This window comes from Neoarius graeffei, chromosome 20 (genome assembly GCF_027579695.1).
Source record: "Neoarius graeffei isolate fNeoGra1 chromosome 20, fNeoGra1.pri, whole genome shotgun sequence".
In the NCBI taxonomy this organism is placed as follows: Eukaryota; Metazoa; Chordata; class Actinopteri; order Siluriformes; family Ariidae; genus Neoarius; species Neoarius graeffei.
The window spans coordinates 51,820,290-51,839,030 of NC_083588.1; the positions used below are offsets into that span (position 1 = coordinate 51,820,290).

General features: G+C 41.9%; 1 protein-coding gene across 1 annotated transcript in view; it reads right to left on the reverse strand.

Annotated features, from left to right (window-relative positions):
• Positions 1 to 18,741, reverse strand: part of eftud2 (elongation factor Tu GTP binding domain containing 2) — a 98,589-nt gene that overhangs the window by 14,989 nt on the left and 64,859 nt on the right. The window contains exons 22-26 of the mRNA XM_060901952.1: positions 17,709 to 17,835; positions 17,277 to 17,364; positions 5,617 to 5,735; positions 5,351 to 5,445; positions 5,044 to 5,197 (exon numbers count right to left, since the gene is read on the reverse strand). Of these exons, the coding sequence (XP_060757935.1) occupies positions 5,044 to 5,197; positions 5,351 to 5,445; positions 5,617 to 5,735; positions 17,277 to 17,364; positions 17,709 to 17,835 (583 nt within the window). The remainder of the gene's footprint in view (positions 1 to 5,043; positions 5,198 to 5,350; positions 5,446 to 5,616; positions 5,736 to 17,276; positions 17,365 to 17,708; positions 17,836 to 18,741) is intronic.

Genomic DNA, 18,741 nt, shown 5'->3' on the forward strand with positions numbered 1-18,741 from the left:
CAACTCGGCGCTATGTGCCTCGTCGGCTATCAGCTCATGTATGACGAGATTTCGTGGAATATTTGTTAAAGTGCATATTCTGGACCAATTTCAGTTTTTTTAAATATGAAAGTATGTCCCTTTCCACACTCATCCAGAAGGGTAATTTTGCACAAGGCCATCTGTCTACAGCAGAAAAAATAAAATAACAAAACGCGTCTGGAAAAATCCCAAGGGAGTCTGGAGCCAGATTTGTGACGTTATCTGCGGAAGTGCCAGCAGGCTGGGAGGGTTTTGCACGGTTTCAGTGCACAGCCTGTGTAGACCAAGCGCTCCCATTTCTCTCTCATTGTCCGGTCTTTTGGAAAATGCTGAGTACTAATCCCATCAAGATTGGTGTTGCTACACCCTCCTACGCTACATCTGTTAACCATTTTAATAATTACGCGATAACGTTGAAGAAATTTGCAGAAAACCACCAGGTCGTTTTCTCATAAACAAACCAGCGCTGATGTAGGATTCAGAAGGAGGTGTCCCGCACGCGACGTCACGAAAATCAACGTTTCCCGGGAAATCCAAATGCCGAGTTTTTTCAGAGGCGGACCAATTCGCCTCAAACGGCTCGATTTCAACTGAATTTTTCTGGTATTGCGCAAGGTAAAAAAAATTGCACAAAATGTGACAGATATTTGACCAAAGTTTAATATTAAATAGGAGAATTACATTGATCTCGCTCCTGAATTTACCTGTGACATGCACTTTAAGTATGTGTACAAGCACTGAAAAACTCGCTTTTTCATAATACGTCACCCTTTAAAGGTAACCAAGTTTTCAGGAGCGATTCAGGATCAGGGTGTCTGCAGGCTTGAACAAGTTCAATTTAAGACTTTTTAAGACCTTTTTAAGACCATAGCAGGTTAAATTTAAGACTTATGCCACACACACAAAAAAAAAGAAAATTGGGAGAGCCTGAATTACTTTCGAAATAACAAAATTTATTATCATTCACCAATAAACTCATTACATCCCTAGGGTGCGCTCTTGCATTAATGAGGAACTAAGTTGCAGTAGAGCCAAAGACATCCCGCAAATCACTTGAGGATGAGGCATTCGATTCCGTACGGTTTGCGTGTTGTAGCGTTACAGTTTGCACGGAGTTAGCTGATACACCGTCTCGAGATGTGCTTGGACCTGACAACGGTGAACAAAATTGAGTGATGGCATGCGATCGTTGCAGACTTTTATGGGCAGCCCGGTGCTTCTCTGCTTTCGCGTGCGATTCCGGTGCCTTTACACCCAGGGTGCTGAGTTTGAGTGTTCTTTTGCACAATGTGCAGTACGCCTCAAACGGATTGTTTGGTACACGTTTTACGAGGGGTGTACGAAAAGTTTTAAGCATCGCATAGAAGAAGCGTTGGTGCATGATCAAACATATGATTTTTTGAAAGTACAGACCTTTGTAAGTATTCCTGCCAATTTTTGAGATTCTAGCATGTTTCTTATTTTTTCTGCAGATTTTTGAATAAGCGAGGGCCAACGATTTAGTGAAAAATGGAGAAAACAGAAAATCGTGCAGTCATTAAGTACCTGCATTTGAAAGGCACGACTGCCTCAGAAATTCATGAAGACATGGTGAGAACATTAGCCGAGAGTGCCCCTTTATATGCTACAGTCACACGTTGGATCAGAGAATTCAAGCGTGGCAGAGACAGTGTTGAAGATGACCCAAGGTCAGGAAGACCCCCAACTGCAACAACCAAGGATAACCTTGACGTTGCTCTGCAGATGGTCATGCAAGATCGTCGGATATCATGTCGTCAGATAGCAGAGAGACTTGGGATATCCATTGAGTGAACAGACAAAATTTTGACCAAAGAACTGGGATTCTCAAAGGTTTCTGGCAAGGTGGGTCCCACGTCTTTTGACACCTGAACAGAAACGCACCAGGTGCACTGTGTCCACGAGCAATCTTGAACTGTTTGAAGCTGATGAAGACAATTTCCTTGCTCGATTCATCACTATGGATGAAAGCTGGGTTCATCACTACCAGCCCGAAACCAAAGAACAATCAAAGCAGTGGAAGCACACGTCATCTCCGACTCCAAAGAAGGCCAAGGTCGTTCCTTCAGCTGGCAAGGTCATGGCTTCAGTTTTCTGGGATTCCCAGGGTGTCATACTGGTCGAATACCTTGAGAAGGGCCACACAGTGACTGGACAGCATTATTCTGGACAAGTGAAGCGCCTACGGGAAGCAATCAAAGAAAAAAGGCCAGGATTCCACCAAGACAATGCACCAGCCCACACCTCATTGGTTGCCATGGCAACAATTCACGATTGTGGATTCGAACTTGTTCCTTATCCACCTTATTCGCCAGACCTGGGCCCTTCCGACTTCTATCTGTTCCCCCAAATGAAAAAAGCCTTGGCTGGTCACCATTTTGCCAGTGATGATGACGTCATAGCTGCAGTCGAGGGATTTCTTGAGTCCCAAACAAAGGACTTCATCTACAACAGGATAAAAGCGCTTCAGCACCGTTGGAGCAAGTGCTCAGCCCTTGAGGGGGACTATGTTGAAAAATAAATCATCAAAAATCCCTTATCCCTTTTGGTTTGTCTGATGCTTAAAACTTTTCATACACCCCTCGTAACCAGTCCACGAAATCATTGTGTTCAAGCCAGCAGTCATTAAACTTGCATTAGCCCATTTTGCTACAAACCGTGACAATAGGGCTGTGCGATATGGGAAAAAAATGAATATCCCGATACATTTTCTCCATTTCACGATATACATCTCGATATATTTAAATCTCCTCTAAAGGACCCCATGAAATCTAACTTTTACTCTTTACTGTTTTCACTACAATCCCTGCAGATTAAATAACATTCTTGGTTAACTTTACAGGTGGTTTTCAACAACACATTTTAAATTTTCATGTTGGTGATTAATCACAATTGAATTGAAATAAGACTATTTTTATTCAACAAAGATGTGGCACAAACTGCAAAAACAATCTTGAAAATTGCAACAAAGGGGCAATACAATACAGAGCTGCTCAGAGCTCGAATCAATAAAGTGCAAGCTCAACACTGAGAAAGACATTTAGCCTAAATAAGAAAAGTGGTCTTTCATTAAATTATTTTAAAAAATAGATCTCCAAGCTATTAACCTGACTACTGAGAACCACTGGAACATTCACAATAGAGAGAGAGATTGAGGGAGAGAAGGAGAGATCTGCAAAACATAATTTTCCTCTTTGCACACTTTTGAACTGAATGTTTTCTGGCTCTGCCTCTCAGCTGTGTATAATTCCGGTATTGCCTTCTCTGTAAAATGTCTGCGACCAGGCAACTCATGTTTGGGATCGAGTGTGTTTAGTAATTTTTGGAAGCCTGGTTTTTCCACTATACTAATCGGGATCATGTCTTCGGCAATGACGTTAGTGATTGCATCCGTTATAGCTCTCCATCTCTGACTCGTTTTCTCATACGGGGGGGCTTTGGAGAACGAGGCCGCTATGGTCATTTGTTTAGCTTGTGGGGGGGTTTTAGCTCGTGGGCAAGTAGTTCGGAGTTTAAGAGACTCTTCATACTGTACCGGGTGAGTTTCAGGTGATGGAACATATTTGTAGTGCTGCTGCCTTTCGTGATGACAGGTGTTTTTTTTTTTTTGCACACTTTACAAATTGGCATTTGCTGTTCCACGTCCTCCTCGCGATATCCAAAGAAATGCCAGATGACTGACCCCTTACTAGTTCTTTTAGGAACCAATTCGTCCGCTTCCATTTTTAATTTGTCGCTGAAATTGACAGAGCTTACACGGTAGCCTACGCAACACCAGCAATTGCACGAACTGAGTCAGCGCTGTAAACCGGAACCAGGAAATCTTCTGCAGTGTTGCCAGATACTGCTGACGTTTTCCAGCCCAAAATATGTTCAAAACCCGCTAAAACGCACTTAAAACCGCCCAATCTGGCAACACAACCGAAACTAGAAAATCTTCCCGGAAGTTCCTTTCAGCACCGAGATGCTAACCAATCCCGGGTGACATCTAGGTGCTGAAAGGAACTTCCGGGAAGATTTTATACGTGCAGAATAATTCTGCACGTAACCTAGGTCTTAAATTACCCAAATGAGATTTTAGACCAACAGTACAAAATATCTCTGTATTTTAGACTTTTTTAGGCCTAAAATTGAAAGTGTGTACCGTATTGGCTCGAATATAAGACGGTGTTTTTGTTGTAAAAAATAGCTCTTAAAAAGGGGGGTCGTCTTAAATTCGCGGACTAGACAAAATGCCGCCAAAAACGAAAGTGAAAGTGAGGACAGTGAGAGTGAGCAAAGTGAGGCTGCGGATCTCTGTGCTGAGTAGCTGTAATTTAGCAAACTACCCTTTCCATTGTTTCAGTTGTTTATTATTGTAAACCTTAATGTATTGTTTAATGCATTGTTTAAAGCATTTGCACTGTTCTGCAAATTTATTCCATATACCCGTAGGCTATGGGAAGTTAACGCATTGACATTCTGAAGTTTATGAACTTTCAATCTAAACCTGACAAATTTGTTGAATTAATGCAATTTAAATGTTTTAATTTGGCTTGTCTAGTAGCCTGCGGTTTAGCCTCTTTTTTTACTTCGATGAAAAGTGTTCACGGAAATGAGACTGAAATGACCTCTATTTAAATGTGAAAAACAAAAGCCTCTAATTTTAAATAGAATTTTGAAATAAATACGCTTTATATGAATGAACATTAGGTCTTCAAAAAACTTTTTCCCCAAAGATGAACTTGGAAAAGGGGGGGTCGTCTTACATTCAGGGTCGTCTTATATTCGGGCCAATACGGTAATTTTAGACTTTTTTAGACTCCGCGGACACCCTGCAGGATTCTTTTATTCCTTACGTACAAGTCATGAGTTATGAAAGATCTTGTGATGGTTAAGGCCATGCAGTGTTGGAAAGACGAAAGGTTAAAAGTAGCTCAGAATAAACACCGCAGCATTAAATCAGTTAATTGTGATAGATTTAAATTTTAAAAAATGCTTTCTTGTATATGCAAGTGTGTGTACCTGCCAGTGGTGGAACACGCTGAGTGCGAAGGCCTGTCCCTGTGTGTGTGTACGCAGATCAGTCTCGAACCCAAATGAGTCAATTGCAGGAATGAAAGCCTTAATGGTGTACAGAGGTGATCCGGGGATTGGTGCATCCTGTGTCACATGACCTCTGAAAGACAAAGCATGATTAACTTCATGAGTACTAGGACAGCTCTTAATCAGTTACTATAAAAGTGAGTCATGTACTTGCAATTTAAGAGAGTGCTGTAAGTAGGTAATGCTATGTGTGTGTGAGAGCGAGAGAGAGAGCCAGACGTGTTACCTCCTGCGTGCCAGTACAGTGTAAACAGCAGATACACAATCAGCAGGAGCCTGAACCTCCACAAAGTAATAGGGCTCCATCAGCCTGGGTGTAGCCTGAAACCGACCAATCAGAGCAAAGAGCTGGATATTGGCACAAAATCAAGAATAACCGAGCACTCGAGCTCATCAATTAGGATATTGGTTAGGAAGGAAAACACTCCAATACAACTAATGGAAGCAGTGATGACTCTGCAGGAAGAAAGGAGTAAAACAGAAACCGCTCACCATGAGGAAGGCGGAATATACGACTCTTCTTGCTGTCGGAATGACCTGCCCGCCTCCTCGGTGCAACGGCTCCTGAGCTATGACCGCATCCAGGATCTTAAACTTCACGTTACGAATGGCTGCAGCAAAACACACACATCGGTACAGCGCTACCGTCATTTTGGATGACCGTTTATTATTATTTAGTTTAATATAATATTCAATGTGCTTCTTGAAACAACACAAGACAGAAAGACAACTTTGGTCCCTCTAATCCAAGAATAAATTATTTAAAGCGCACAGTTAAATATACAAGTGGAAGGAGGCACGGTGGTGTAGTGGTTAGCGCTGTCGCCTCACAGCAAGAAGGTCCGGGTTCGAGCCCCGTGGCTGGCGAGGGCCTTTCTGTGTGGAGTTTGCATGTTCTCCCCGTGTCCGCGTGGGTTTCCTCCGGGTGCTCCGGTTTCCCCCACAGTCCAAAGACATGCAGGTTAGGTTAACCGGTGACTCTAAATTGACCGTAGGTGTGAATGTGAGTGTGAATGGTTGTCTGTGTCTATGTGTCAGCCCTGTGATGACCTGGCGACTTGTCCAGGGTGTACCCCGCCTTTCGCCCGTAGTCAGCTGGGATAGGCTCCAGCTTGCCTGCGACCCTGTAGGACAGGATAAAGCGGCTGCAGATAATGAGATGAGATGAGAACTGTGGAATTCGGTCCCCTGAGACATACAGAACTCTGACTCAATTAAAATATTTAAGAGACGTCCAAATGATGTAAATTTCTAAATTTAAAAATTAATTAGTTCCTTATACTTAAGGCCAATTTATACTGACAACGCAGTCCTCGCAGATAGCATCGCAGACAGTGTCCGCGTAGCCCCCCCACCTTCGCAGACGCTCTGCGCGCACCTCCCAAAAATTGTGACCACCGCAGAAGCCTCGCAGACAGCGTCGCAGACAAGAGGGCTCTGATTGGTCCACTCTACATCCGCTGTACACGCACTTCTGCTTCCCTACTTTCCCGGTTTGTTTTGTTCTCACGACCGCCATTTTTAAAAACACGAGCGAAGATGGAGCAGCACGAAGAGCGGTTGATCGAGGAAGTGAGGAAGTACGTACATCTATACGACTCCAGTTCTAGTCATTATAAGTAACCGGAGGATAAACACTCCACTAACCACACCCACCAACTACTCCTAGCGATTTCGCGACTTCGCGCCCCCTTGCGTTGTGGCAGTGAATAACATCGCGCACGCCTATTACTCCCCGCTCAACGATAAATTACAACTGTCTGCGAAAAGCTATCTGCGAAAGCCTTGTCGCAAGAGCATGCAGAGGCCATTACTCGTACATATATTTTAACAGGTCACTATTGAATCGTTTGATATCGTATCTCGTATTGTAAACAACTGCAATTTATTTTACTCATAATTTTGTGTTTTATTTCGTATCGGGGCACTTGGGGAAAACAGCTATGCTGAAATGTGTCCCCTGTATAAATAAAGATTATTATTATGATTATGAAAATAATCATTTTCAAAGGGCCTAGTTTCAGGTATGTTAAATATGTTAAAGCAAGACAGCCTTTCGATTTCATAAAATCTGTTAAATTTAGTTCCTTCTGAAATGTGGTCGTTGTGATACATGTTTATTTCTGTAATATCTCAAAATATCAGGCCATTCTGTGGCTGGGAAGTTATTTAATTTGAGGAGATTAAAGCAAATAACGTGCATGAAATCGCTCGCTTCGGGCAGTCAAGCAGACAGAGGAAGTCCGTGTGTGTGTGCATGTTTACCTTTGAGCGTGCACTGGCAGTTCCATCATTCTGTCACTAAACGAACAGCTGATCACACCGAGGTGCTCGTTGAGCGCCGATATTTATTAGTTTGGTCCTGCGTTTCCTTTCCTTCGTATATATCATAACGTCTTTTTTTCTCGCTTTCTGTTACTGTAGTCGGTCTTTCACGTTTCATTCGCACACTCACTCACGTCCTCCGTTTTTCTCTCCTGTTTCAAATTTGTATCCCACAATGCTTTGCACGAACAGCGAAAGCCCACCATGTGATGCATGACGTAGTATCTTGAATTGGGTCATGGAAAAAATAGCAGAGAATTTAGGGGCATGTGGCCCTAAATTCATTAATTGTTCCATTAAAAAAAACCTAATAAAATTGGAAGTCTGTGATTCGAATTCAGTAGCTTTCGGTCCACTAAACAAAAATAATCAGGTGTCGGGGAAAATTCTTTTCATGACCTACACTTGAAAAATCTGAAAGGCAGTCTAGCTTTAAAGTCTAGTTGTGGATGTCCTGGGGAAAATCCAAAACTGCGATGTTAGCAAGCCATTTGAAAGAAGAATGTTATATTAATGCAAGTCCAGTCTAAAAAGGACAGAATTATATAATGATTTCTAATAATCTGTCCATGTTATTAAACATAAAATGACTGCTGGATGGGTAGGACTTCTAAACAGTGTATAAGCCATGAATAAAAGCTGCAATACTGAGAGAAAGATTTTAATCATCATTTATAACTCCTATATCTTATTTATTACAAATTAAATACAAATGAACTCATTAAAAAGAAGTGTTATTTCAGACAATGTGTCGAGTTGGAATTAAATCTTTAAACAGAGGTTTTTTTTCCCTTTGTGATTTTAGCAGTGGGATCGGATCAGAGACGTTATAAGGGAGGAGATAAACCACTTAAAGGGGTACCAAATATAATATATACAGTTGCTGATGTGACAAAGTAACGTATTCTATCAAATTTATACGGTATACTAGAAAACAACGAAATATCTTGGTAATTGTAAATATAATACTTTATACGCCAAACCGCACAAGAGTCGCCATTTTTAAAAGACCGTGACGTCAGCGCTACCCACTGCACTAGCGGAACTCTCCGAAATAGAGGAGATAAGCGTGTAATCATGGCGTCGGGCGCATCAAGTGAAAGCGACAGCTCTGTCGAATCATACGAAGAGATCCCGCAAGACACACTGCAAGCAGGCTATGGCTTAGAAGGGTACCAGTTTGAACCTAGGAGAGGTACTCTCGACTCCGGTGATGAAATAAGAGAAGAAAGCTCGGATGACGGCGAGGATGAGACCAGGCCCGGCGCCAGGAACAGTTTACTAAGGGGGCAATTAGAAATCGCAAGGGGGCAAATATTTTTCATATAGTGTGTAGTAGTGATGGCGGTCTGACAACATGTTTCAAACAATTAACTGCGCCAACCACAAAACCACGGCCCCGAAGGTTGCTTTAGTACGGGAAAATCATGTGACATATTACCAGGGCAGTTGCGCTTTATCAACACCCGTGCCCACCTGTTACCCCTCCCCTCCGATTTTCTCACAGACACGCGTTACAACCGGAAAGATGCCAAACATAAAACAACACACACAAACCTACAGGCAAGTCCTTTAAATTTAAAATACATACAAATAGCTCCGCGGCAGGCAAGTCTAAGGTACTTGGCTCGGCGGCCAAAATCATAATTTAAAAAAATCAACAGACCCCGCGGCTGCACCAGTAATAGCCTTCCTGACTCGCACCGAGTCAACGCTAACCACTTAATCCGCGATCCCAGTTTAGGCGTGTAGGGGACAAAACACTCTGAAGTGATGAATTTTCACCCCCGCTGCATGGGGGGGTGACGTCAACGACACATATTCTTACGCTATTTGCGCACAAAGCGGACCATATATGAACACATACACCGACATAAACGGAGATAAACTTAGCCTACAAAGAAAGAAAATGGATTCACAATATTATGATTGAATTCGTTTAATTCGGTGGGGGAAAGACTACTCCCGTAAACTGACTGCATATTGCAGAGACAGTGCACTTGTAAGTGTACATGTAAAACCCCCGCCCGCCCGCACGACCCCTCCCCTTGTCCTTATCACAGGTCTGTGTGTGCGCGGCTGTGTCAGCATTTCACACATACACCCACAATAACAATTAAGAAAACAATTAAGTGATCTGAGTCTCCGTTGAGGGGGCGGGGCTGTAGCCACGAGGGGGCGACACCCCCTTTCGCCCCCCCCACGGCGCCGGGCCTGGATGAGACTGATGCTGACCATGGGCATGGCGAGCGTGGGGCAGAGCGTCTGCGTGCAGGTGACACGGCGTGGTGCTCGTGCGGAAAATGTAACGTGGAGTTGCTCACGAGTCCAGCAGAATTTATTTGCTGCAATGAGATAGGCGCCACCCGTGGACTTGCGAAATCGTCGCAAGAGGCAGAAACAGGTATTTCACACGTGCTATTCCCAACCTCAATGAGCCAACACAACTGGGCACATACATACGTCATGAGTGTTACGCAGAGAAAATGAACGTGCATTCTGATTGGATAAAATTAATATCATGGCAGGCTGTTCAAACTGCGGAAATAGTTTGCTCGAGCTACTTTCAAAACACTATAACTTTCCAACCTTAGAACAAAAAACTTTTGGAAGTCTTGAATAAGGTTCGTTAATGTGTGTTTTATTGTTATATTTACTCTATATATTGCCCTCTGTTCCCCTTTAAAGAATCCCGTATGGAAATCTACGGGGAAAAGTCAGTAACGCCAAAGATGGCGGTTGGAAGCACACATCCCGCCCATCTCCACAAAAAAACAATCATCTGCTGAACCGAGAAACATTAAGCCAATTATATATTGTTGTTGTGACACAAGCACATAGTAGCAGAAATATAACCTGGAGGTGGGGGGGCATGTTAAACCTTATTTTGGGGCAGAGTCACCAAAATTTTGAAGCGGTGTTTACCAGGTCGTCACTGGTGAGTCTATTCATGCAGTTATGTTCCAGTGACCAGTGAAATGCAGTTATGGCTCTCTCTCCATTTATTTAGACAGGAATATGATCTTATAAGCTGTAAATAACTGTCCAGGTGTGTTACTAATGCCACACTCACAACCCGCCGTAAGTGTTTTGGACACGCACGGGTCGCGGGGTTTGGTAGCTCGCAGTCGTGCCGCAGGGTCGCGGTGAACCCGGGGGAAAAGTTTAGGGGAGGAATACGGGCAAAGTACTTGTCAAGTACAGGCTGCACGCCTGACTTCCTCGAGGCGTGGGAAAAATTGCGCCGTCAGCCTGTGGAAAGCGCATGTCTGACGCACGTGATCAGTGGGTGTGACTTGCATTTTACCAGTTTCCTGCGCTAGGAAGCATGTGTGACACGCGTGATTAGCACGTGACAATCACTCATAACTTGTGTGTGACGCAAGCCAGGAGTGGGTATAAAATAGGGATGTTAACCGATGACCGTTTGACCGGTGGTTGACCGAATCAACGTCAACCGGTTAATTTTTTTTGGTTGTCGGTGGAAAAAAAAAATCGTTTTGAAGCTGCCGATTTTGGAGCGGAGAACCTGGAATTCTGTGTTTGTAAACGCTTGGGGCATGCCATGGGTGTAAGGACGACAGCTGACAAATCAGAAACACCCATTCAGTCATGTCCTGCCCTCCCGCCCCAGTTAAAGACAGCTGACAAATCAGAAACACCCATTCAGTCATGTCCTGCCCTCCCGCCCCAGTTAAAGACAGCTGACAAATCAGAAACACCCATTCAGTCATGTCCCGCCCCAGTTGAACACCGCTGCCACTCGGCGAAAGAAAAAAAAAGTGTAGACACAGGCTTTTTAGCTTACAAATTACTATTTTTTTTTTTTTATATTATTATTAGAAGGCACATGGAGTTTAGTCCTGCCTTGGCCAGTGCATTCTGAAAGTATGTTTCGGTCTGTAGCCAACAATGCATGTTATTGCAGATCACATCTCTCCACACAAACTAAAGGCGCAGATGCCGACTTTTTCACGGCTTTTTCATGGACTGTAACGGCATTTGCTTATGTAGTAATTTTAATACAGAATTTACTCTGAAATTATTCAGACACTCCAATGGCCCCCCCCAAAAAAATCGGATCTGCACGAGCCGTGAAAAAGGCGCGCCGTTTGCATCCCTGTTTAAACTCATAGGTTAACCGACTTTAACTGGCTAATTAGGCTCGGTGGTCGGTCAAGATTTTTTTTAGTTTTCGCCATCCCTACTATAAAACCAGCGTGTCTGCAGCAGTTTTTCGGCTGAAGAATAATATTGCTTTGTGCTGCTCCTCAGCTTCTATCATCTGCCTCTAAAGGTCCAACTCCCTCAGTCGTTGCGGCAGTATGGCGACAGCCATCTTCTTCCTTTCTACAACGCTACACGTTACATGATCGGTTCCTTGGTTCCTCCCCAATATATGAAGAGTTCAGATGCAAAACCCTCTAAACGGCATCTCCGTGAAAAATGAGTTAAGGATGTTGTGTGAATCCTGGTTACATCTAGTATATGTAAATGAAATATTTTTGTAAAAAAATAAAATAAAAACCACTCCCCGTCTTGTCTAAAAAAAAATCGGTTTAATATCAAACCCCTCTAAACGCCGCTTCGATTTAGCAACAAAAGCCTCTATATTCAACAACCAATCAGAACGTCACTTGGACTCGCGCGCTTTAACGCTAGTAAACAAAGTCTCATCCAGGAAGCTGCAACTTTATTCAGAGGGAGATTTCGCGAAATGGCAGATAATACCAACATGGATTACGATGGCATGGATGAACCTGTCTTCCAGACAGTGAATAGGCGGAGAAAACGTCGCGTTGTTGAAAATCATGTTCGCTATAAAGCGAAAATGAACCGATATAGTGGCGAAAATACTGAAAATGGAATAGCCTGCAATCACAACAGGTTGATGTGCGCTGCGGCAAGCTTAACTCAGAACGACCTGGCATACTTTAAAAATCAGCGATACACATCTAAAGATAAAGTTGAACAGGACCAACTTGGAGATTATGCCGGTTCAACGGAGGAGGGAACAAGTTGATGATGAAGACAAGAGACGGCAGAGAGACGTGACCATCAAATACTCCGTTCTGAAGGAAGATAAAACAAGGGTTCCTGTCTGCCAGGCGTCTTTCATGAGCATTGATGTGAACTTTTAACATAATTGTGTTTTTCTTAATATGTAACTTATCATACCTGTTTCATAATCTTAAAAAAAAAAAACAAATAGTTTTGTCATCTTAAATAATCTTTTGTTCATACTATAAATTTGATGGCTTGTACCTCAATTTCATCTTCATCATTAACTTATTTATACCCATAAATAAGTTCTTTGCACTGCTGTGTTTTTATTGCTGTTACTGTGTTAATGTACTGACATAAACTTACCCTTCTTGGCAGAACGTTGCTTGCTGCTGTATATTTTGTGTATAGATTTTCATGTTGTTTACATAAGATTTTTATATTGCACTTTAGTTTTATTTCAATGTATTTTATTGGGTGTAGTACTTTGTATCACCTGCTTAGAAAGTCCGCTGATGTGAAGAAAATAAACCTATTGGCATTGTGATTACACTGTGTGGATTTCGAATTTCTTAAATGTTGACATGACAGGCCTTCTGGCTTCATTTATGAAGAGAGGTGTTGGTATTATTAGGTATTACCTAAAAATATGGTGCAATTTGCTCATGATCATAGGTCCCATATTAAATTAGCTATGAGTGAGCCAACCACACCACCATCACAACCACCCCATACGTGTGGTATCATAATTTTCAATATTTTCAATTGTATCTTTGGTGGTTTTGTAACACTTACCTATGTCTGTAAGGAAAAAATGGATTTAGAGGTTTTTGCACACAAACCACATATGGATTTAGCTGGTTTTGACGCTAAATAAAAAAATAATTGCTAAAAAATAGTAATTTGGCTGAAGTAACATTTGTGAGATTAACATATATTTTTCACTAACTAATAACCTTGTGATTTCAAATAAAACTAGCTTTCCATACTTAAATATGAAGGCCTGATAAAAAATGGCCTTTTTCTCAAAAAGTGGTCAAATGGATTTAGGGAGTTTTGCATCTGAACTCTTCATATATATATATATATATATATATATATATATATATATATATATATATATACACACACCCAGAGTCTTGCCCCTCGTGTCACATAGGGGTAGAAAGTAAGATGTACTTCTGTCTTGTGGGCCGCACAAATAGCAAGTGTGGAATACTTCTGAGCCATGTCACTCGTGCGTCTTACTGTCATCGCAAAAAGCCTCTACTAGCCACGCTGCTGACTTGGTTCAGGCGTACAAAAGGAGTACGGGTCCCGTACGTACCGTATGCGTTCTTGATTTTTCGCAAGACCCGTAGAATTTGCATGTGCAGGACCAAAAGTCTCCACTAGGGTGCATCAGTTGCCCACTAAAAATGAAAAGTTCCTCCGATCATGATGCATTTTTGTTTTTATGTTCCTTTTGGTAAGAAAACACACTGGGTGAAATATTTTGACAAAATTCAAAAGTTTACTGGTGGCACCAGGAGCTCAAAGTTATGGAAAAAGCTGCTATTTTATGACTTTTATGACAAAATTTCGATCACTTTTCATGAAACATTATGGCACCTTATAGAGTATACCAAATATCTTAGATACACATTTTTAGTATATATTCTAAATATATTATCAAGCACAGTTTGAGTTTTAGCTGTTCACTGAATCATTGTTCAACTACTTTTAAACAATACAAATGTATTATGAATCACATTAATGCTTCTCAATCCCTTGTAAAGGTTCTTAACATGATCTCTGGCTCACAAGGAATCAATAAATGGAGTCCAACATTGTGATTCAAACCTTACGCAAAAACGTAAAATAAGCATTTTTTGGCAAAAAATGAACCTCATGGTGCCACCATTAGACTTTTGAATATGGTCAAAAAATTTTACAGGATGTCTTTATTGGTGAAAAGGAACACCCAAACAAAAATGCATCAGATTTTATGAAAGCGAGGGCAACTGATGCACCCTAGTCTCCACGGCCAGTCTGCGACCTTCTACGTCGCTGAGCACACGCAAGTGTCGCGCAAGACTCAAGCACGGTTTTGCCAAATTCTTTACTGTAGTAGCACGTATGGCAAGTTGTGAGTGAGGCTTAAGATGGCTGCCGAGTTGCAAGACTTGCCTATAAGGACTGTGACCAGACCTAAAACGCTAGAACAGGCGTTTTCAAAGTGTGGGAGAGTCAGCCCCCCCTCGGAGAGCAAATAAACAACAGCGCCCCCCCTTACAATTTTTGTTGTTGCTAAACTTAATGTTCCATTCGTATTTTTAAAAAATGGTTGTTGTACACACTTTTTTTCTTTTTCACATTTTAAACATCTGTGCTTTTTAAAACATCTTGTTTTACACATTTTAAACATCTCATAGCATCGTTAGCTAGCACCTCTTGGCAGACAACACACTGTGGCAGTGGAGCATCTTCAGATCCAGTCCATGAAAATCCAAACTTTAAATAATCGCGGTCATACTTCCTTCTTTTTTCAGTCCACCCAGGATTCCGCGGGGCTTTTTTGTGATTGTTGCGGGCTAAAATGTCTGATGTTGCGGGGGGGGGTTCCAAAAAATTGCGATGAAAGTTGCGGTGTTTTTTAGGTTTTTGTTGCGATTACATTGCGGGAGGAAGTGAAAGCTGCGAGAAATTGTTGCGATTTTCTCTTTTTGTGATTAAAATTGAGTGATATGTTAAATATTAAGTTATTACTGAAAAACTACTGATTAAAAAAAACAAAGACAGGGTTCCCACAGTTTTTCAGGCTTCTTTTTTAATGATTTTTAAGGACCAATTTTCATTTTTTTTAAGGACCCAATGACCAAAACTGAATATCACTGGTGTGAAATTGCCTATTATAACAATCACTTGCTTGTTTTCCCACACTTCGTCTGCTTGTTTTCTTTATGACTCTTAAAGGACTTTTCTTGACCAAATCTTGCAACAAGTGCAGCAATTCCTGATATGTCTGATATTTAAAACGATTTTAAGAAAACCTCAACGGTGGGTGAGGAAATGGTTAGTGGCTAAAAATAAAAAATATAAAGAACATTCCATTTAGAGTAAAATTTATTTCACAAGATTTTCATTTTGTTCAGGAACAATTGAAACTAAAAGTATTAAATTGACACAGGGTGGCCCAGAACCCCCCCCGCTATTCTTATGTTATGGAATAAATTTTCTAATGAGTCTGCATGTTTCTATACATGTTATAGACAGATTGAAAGTCGTATGTTTTGTTAATCCATGTTTCCATTAATACGCATCAATGGCGGGCGACCGAGCTGACACGAAGTAGTCACGTGACCCTGTTCGGGACTGATCCCGAACAGCGCCACGTGGTTCCGGGCTATTCTCAAAAGCAGACACCAGGGGTCGCCACTATACACTTTGTTCAGCCCCTGACCGCTAGTGCAGTTCGCCTGTGAAACAGGGTCGTTTGTGCGAATCGGGGCAGCGGGAACAGCGTTTTCGGAAATTAAAAATGTGTTATTAGAAGGGAGACGAAAAAAACCCCTGATTTTTAAGGACTTTTATTGACTAACAGATTTTCATCAATTTTATGGATAATTAAGTACTTAATTTTACAAATTCATTTTTTTAGGACTTTTATGGACTTTAAGGACCTGTACGAACACTGACACTGAGAAATGGTCCTATAAACAACTACCAATACAAAAGATTACCAGGACTACAAAAATGCAGAAAAATAGGCTTTACTTATCCAAATGCACCTGTTGGTTCAAAAGTTAAAGTGCAGAGAACCTCACAGCACAACATGAAGTTACCTTAAAATATAATATAAATGCCTCAGCTTTCATGTAAAAAAAAAAAAACTATTAATACTAGTACTGTGTGCAGGCAGTCTCTCCTGAAGACTAAATTAAACATTAATTATAAACTAATAAAATAAATGGCTCAGGCTTCATAGAAGAAAAAAAACAATTTGAACAGAATCTCACAGTATGATGCTGAAGCTGCCTAAACAATGGAAAATAAAATACCATTTTGGCAAAAATGTTGGCATCCATTAATTTCTTGTATTAAGTAAAAAAAAATAAAGTGCACACAGTCCTTCACTGTAAACATAACACACTTTCAGTAACAGAATTTAAGCCTACATAAACACTGACTTGCACACAGTGTTGCCAGATACTGCTGACGTTTTCCAGTCCAAAATATGTTCAAAACCCGCCAAAATGCACTTGAAACCGCCCAATCTAGCAACACTGCGCGCATGCTGCTTCTCTTGAACGTACACACGGAAGTAAGGCGGAAGGTAGTTTGTCGACGTCACCTCAAGACGACGCCAACGACTGGTCAAATTTGCGGGAAAGTTGCGGTGATTGGATATAATTGCAACACCGCCCTGAATTCGCGGGGATTGGTTGAATTTGCGTTGAAGTTGCAAATCGCAACATCCTGGAGGATCTGTTTTTTTGCTTGGCCCAGACTCTGTCTCCTCACTCAGGTACTAAAAATCGGTCCATTTTGTTTCTGGTAAAGGCTAGCTGAAGTTCGCTAAATGTCCGCAATAGTAACTTATTCTGGTTTATTTTTCCTCACGTTGCGCCCCCCCTGAAGAACTCTGGCGCCCCCCAGGGGAGGCGCGCCCCACACTTTGAAAAGCCCTGCGCTAGAACGTTCCTTCTGTTTGAGAGGCATGCAAAAAAGAAACTGATTACGGATCAGAAAAACGTGGAACATTCCCCATTGAGAAGGGCTTCCCAGGACACCACACAAATATACTCGAGTCCATGTTGATGATTGTGATTCGACTGACTTACGTTCATCACACAGAGGACCTTCTCTAGTTCCCCACTGGAAGCCCTGAACGATGCTGTCCTTCACTGAGCCAAGCAGAGCTTTGTCCACCTACACACACACACACACACACACACACACACACACACACACACACACGTAGAAGCAGAATTGAACTTTATCCAATATTAAAAGATTCCACCTGTTAATTTAAAAAGAAAACCCAACAGGTGATGTAAACACCTTTTCACACTTCCTCTCCTACACACAAAGCAATGCAAAACATTTGCACTGAAACCGCATTAGTCTGTACTCTCACTCACACACACACACACCATGCCAAAGAACAAATCCACCCTCAGGCCTTTATCAAAGAAGTCTGCCAAAGGTTCGTGTTCTTCAGTCCAGTTATAGAACAAATGACCTCGCTAATGCACGGTGCCATATATTCATACCTCAGACGGCAGTGTGTCATCTACTAAGATGTTGGGTCCAGTGGTGTCGGGTCCAAAAGCCCAGATAGAACGAGCTGCCAGCAAATCCCAGTCATACTTGGTCTGGAAGAACTCTCCCAACTTCTTTCTACAGACAGAGAAAGAAAACAGAGTTGACACATTGGAAGCCTGTGCACTCAATGGTGTGTGACATCTGCACTGGCTGCCCAGAACTACACATGCTGGTCTCTTTAGCTCCAGATTGCATCACAGCTGAGCTTCATTACACACACACACACACACACACCAGATGTCTAGTAATTCAATGAAAAAGGAAGAGCAAACTAGAATGAGAAATTACACACAGTTTATCTCTTATTAATAGAAATATGTTATTAGAAATCTGAAACTGCAATTTTCCCCTTCTTGGCCAGATATCCAGTACCAACGGTTCCACTTGTATGATTTTTGCTCAAAAACTGGCACCACTGGGTTACAATAGGGCGAGAAGTACTGTCTTATTATTCGTAGAGTGGTTAAAGCATATACGCAGAGCCATGGCCTCACTTTCGTCTGCCTTGAAACCTCAAGAATGGCACAGGAATAGTTTTGAGCGTTAACAATAAATCTAAAATAGTAATTTTTACGATTAAAGTGATTTATATACAGTAGGTAGCGGTCTGAGTGAATGACCTTGACATCCGTAACGTCACAGCAGGAAGTCTATCGGTCTCATCGCCATTTCCGCTATACTGTACTAAAACACAGAGCTGACTGCAACTCCGATCCTCCATTTTGAGCCAATTTATCGCCATGCCACGTAGATGTGTTGCTGGCTGGTGCAGCAACACGACAGAAGGTGGATTTACGTTGCATTCATGGTGCAAGAATGTTCAAACTGCAAAGATTTGGACGCGTTTTACGAGAAGTTCACGGGCGCATTGGGCACCTACGAAGTGGTCTCTCCTCTGCTCTGCACATTTTACTGAAGACTCGTACGAGACCTCTGATCTGTTGAGGAGTGTTGGCTATAAGCCCGTACTGAAAGAGGGTG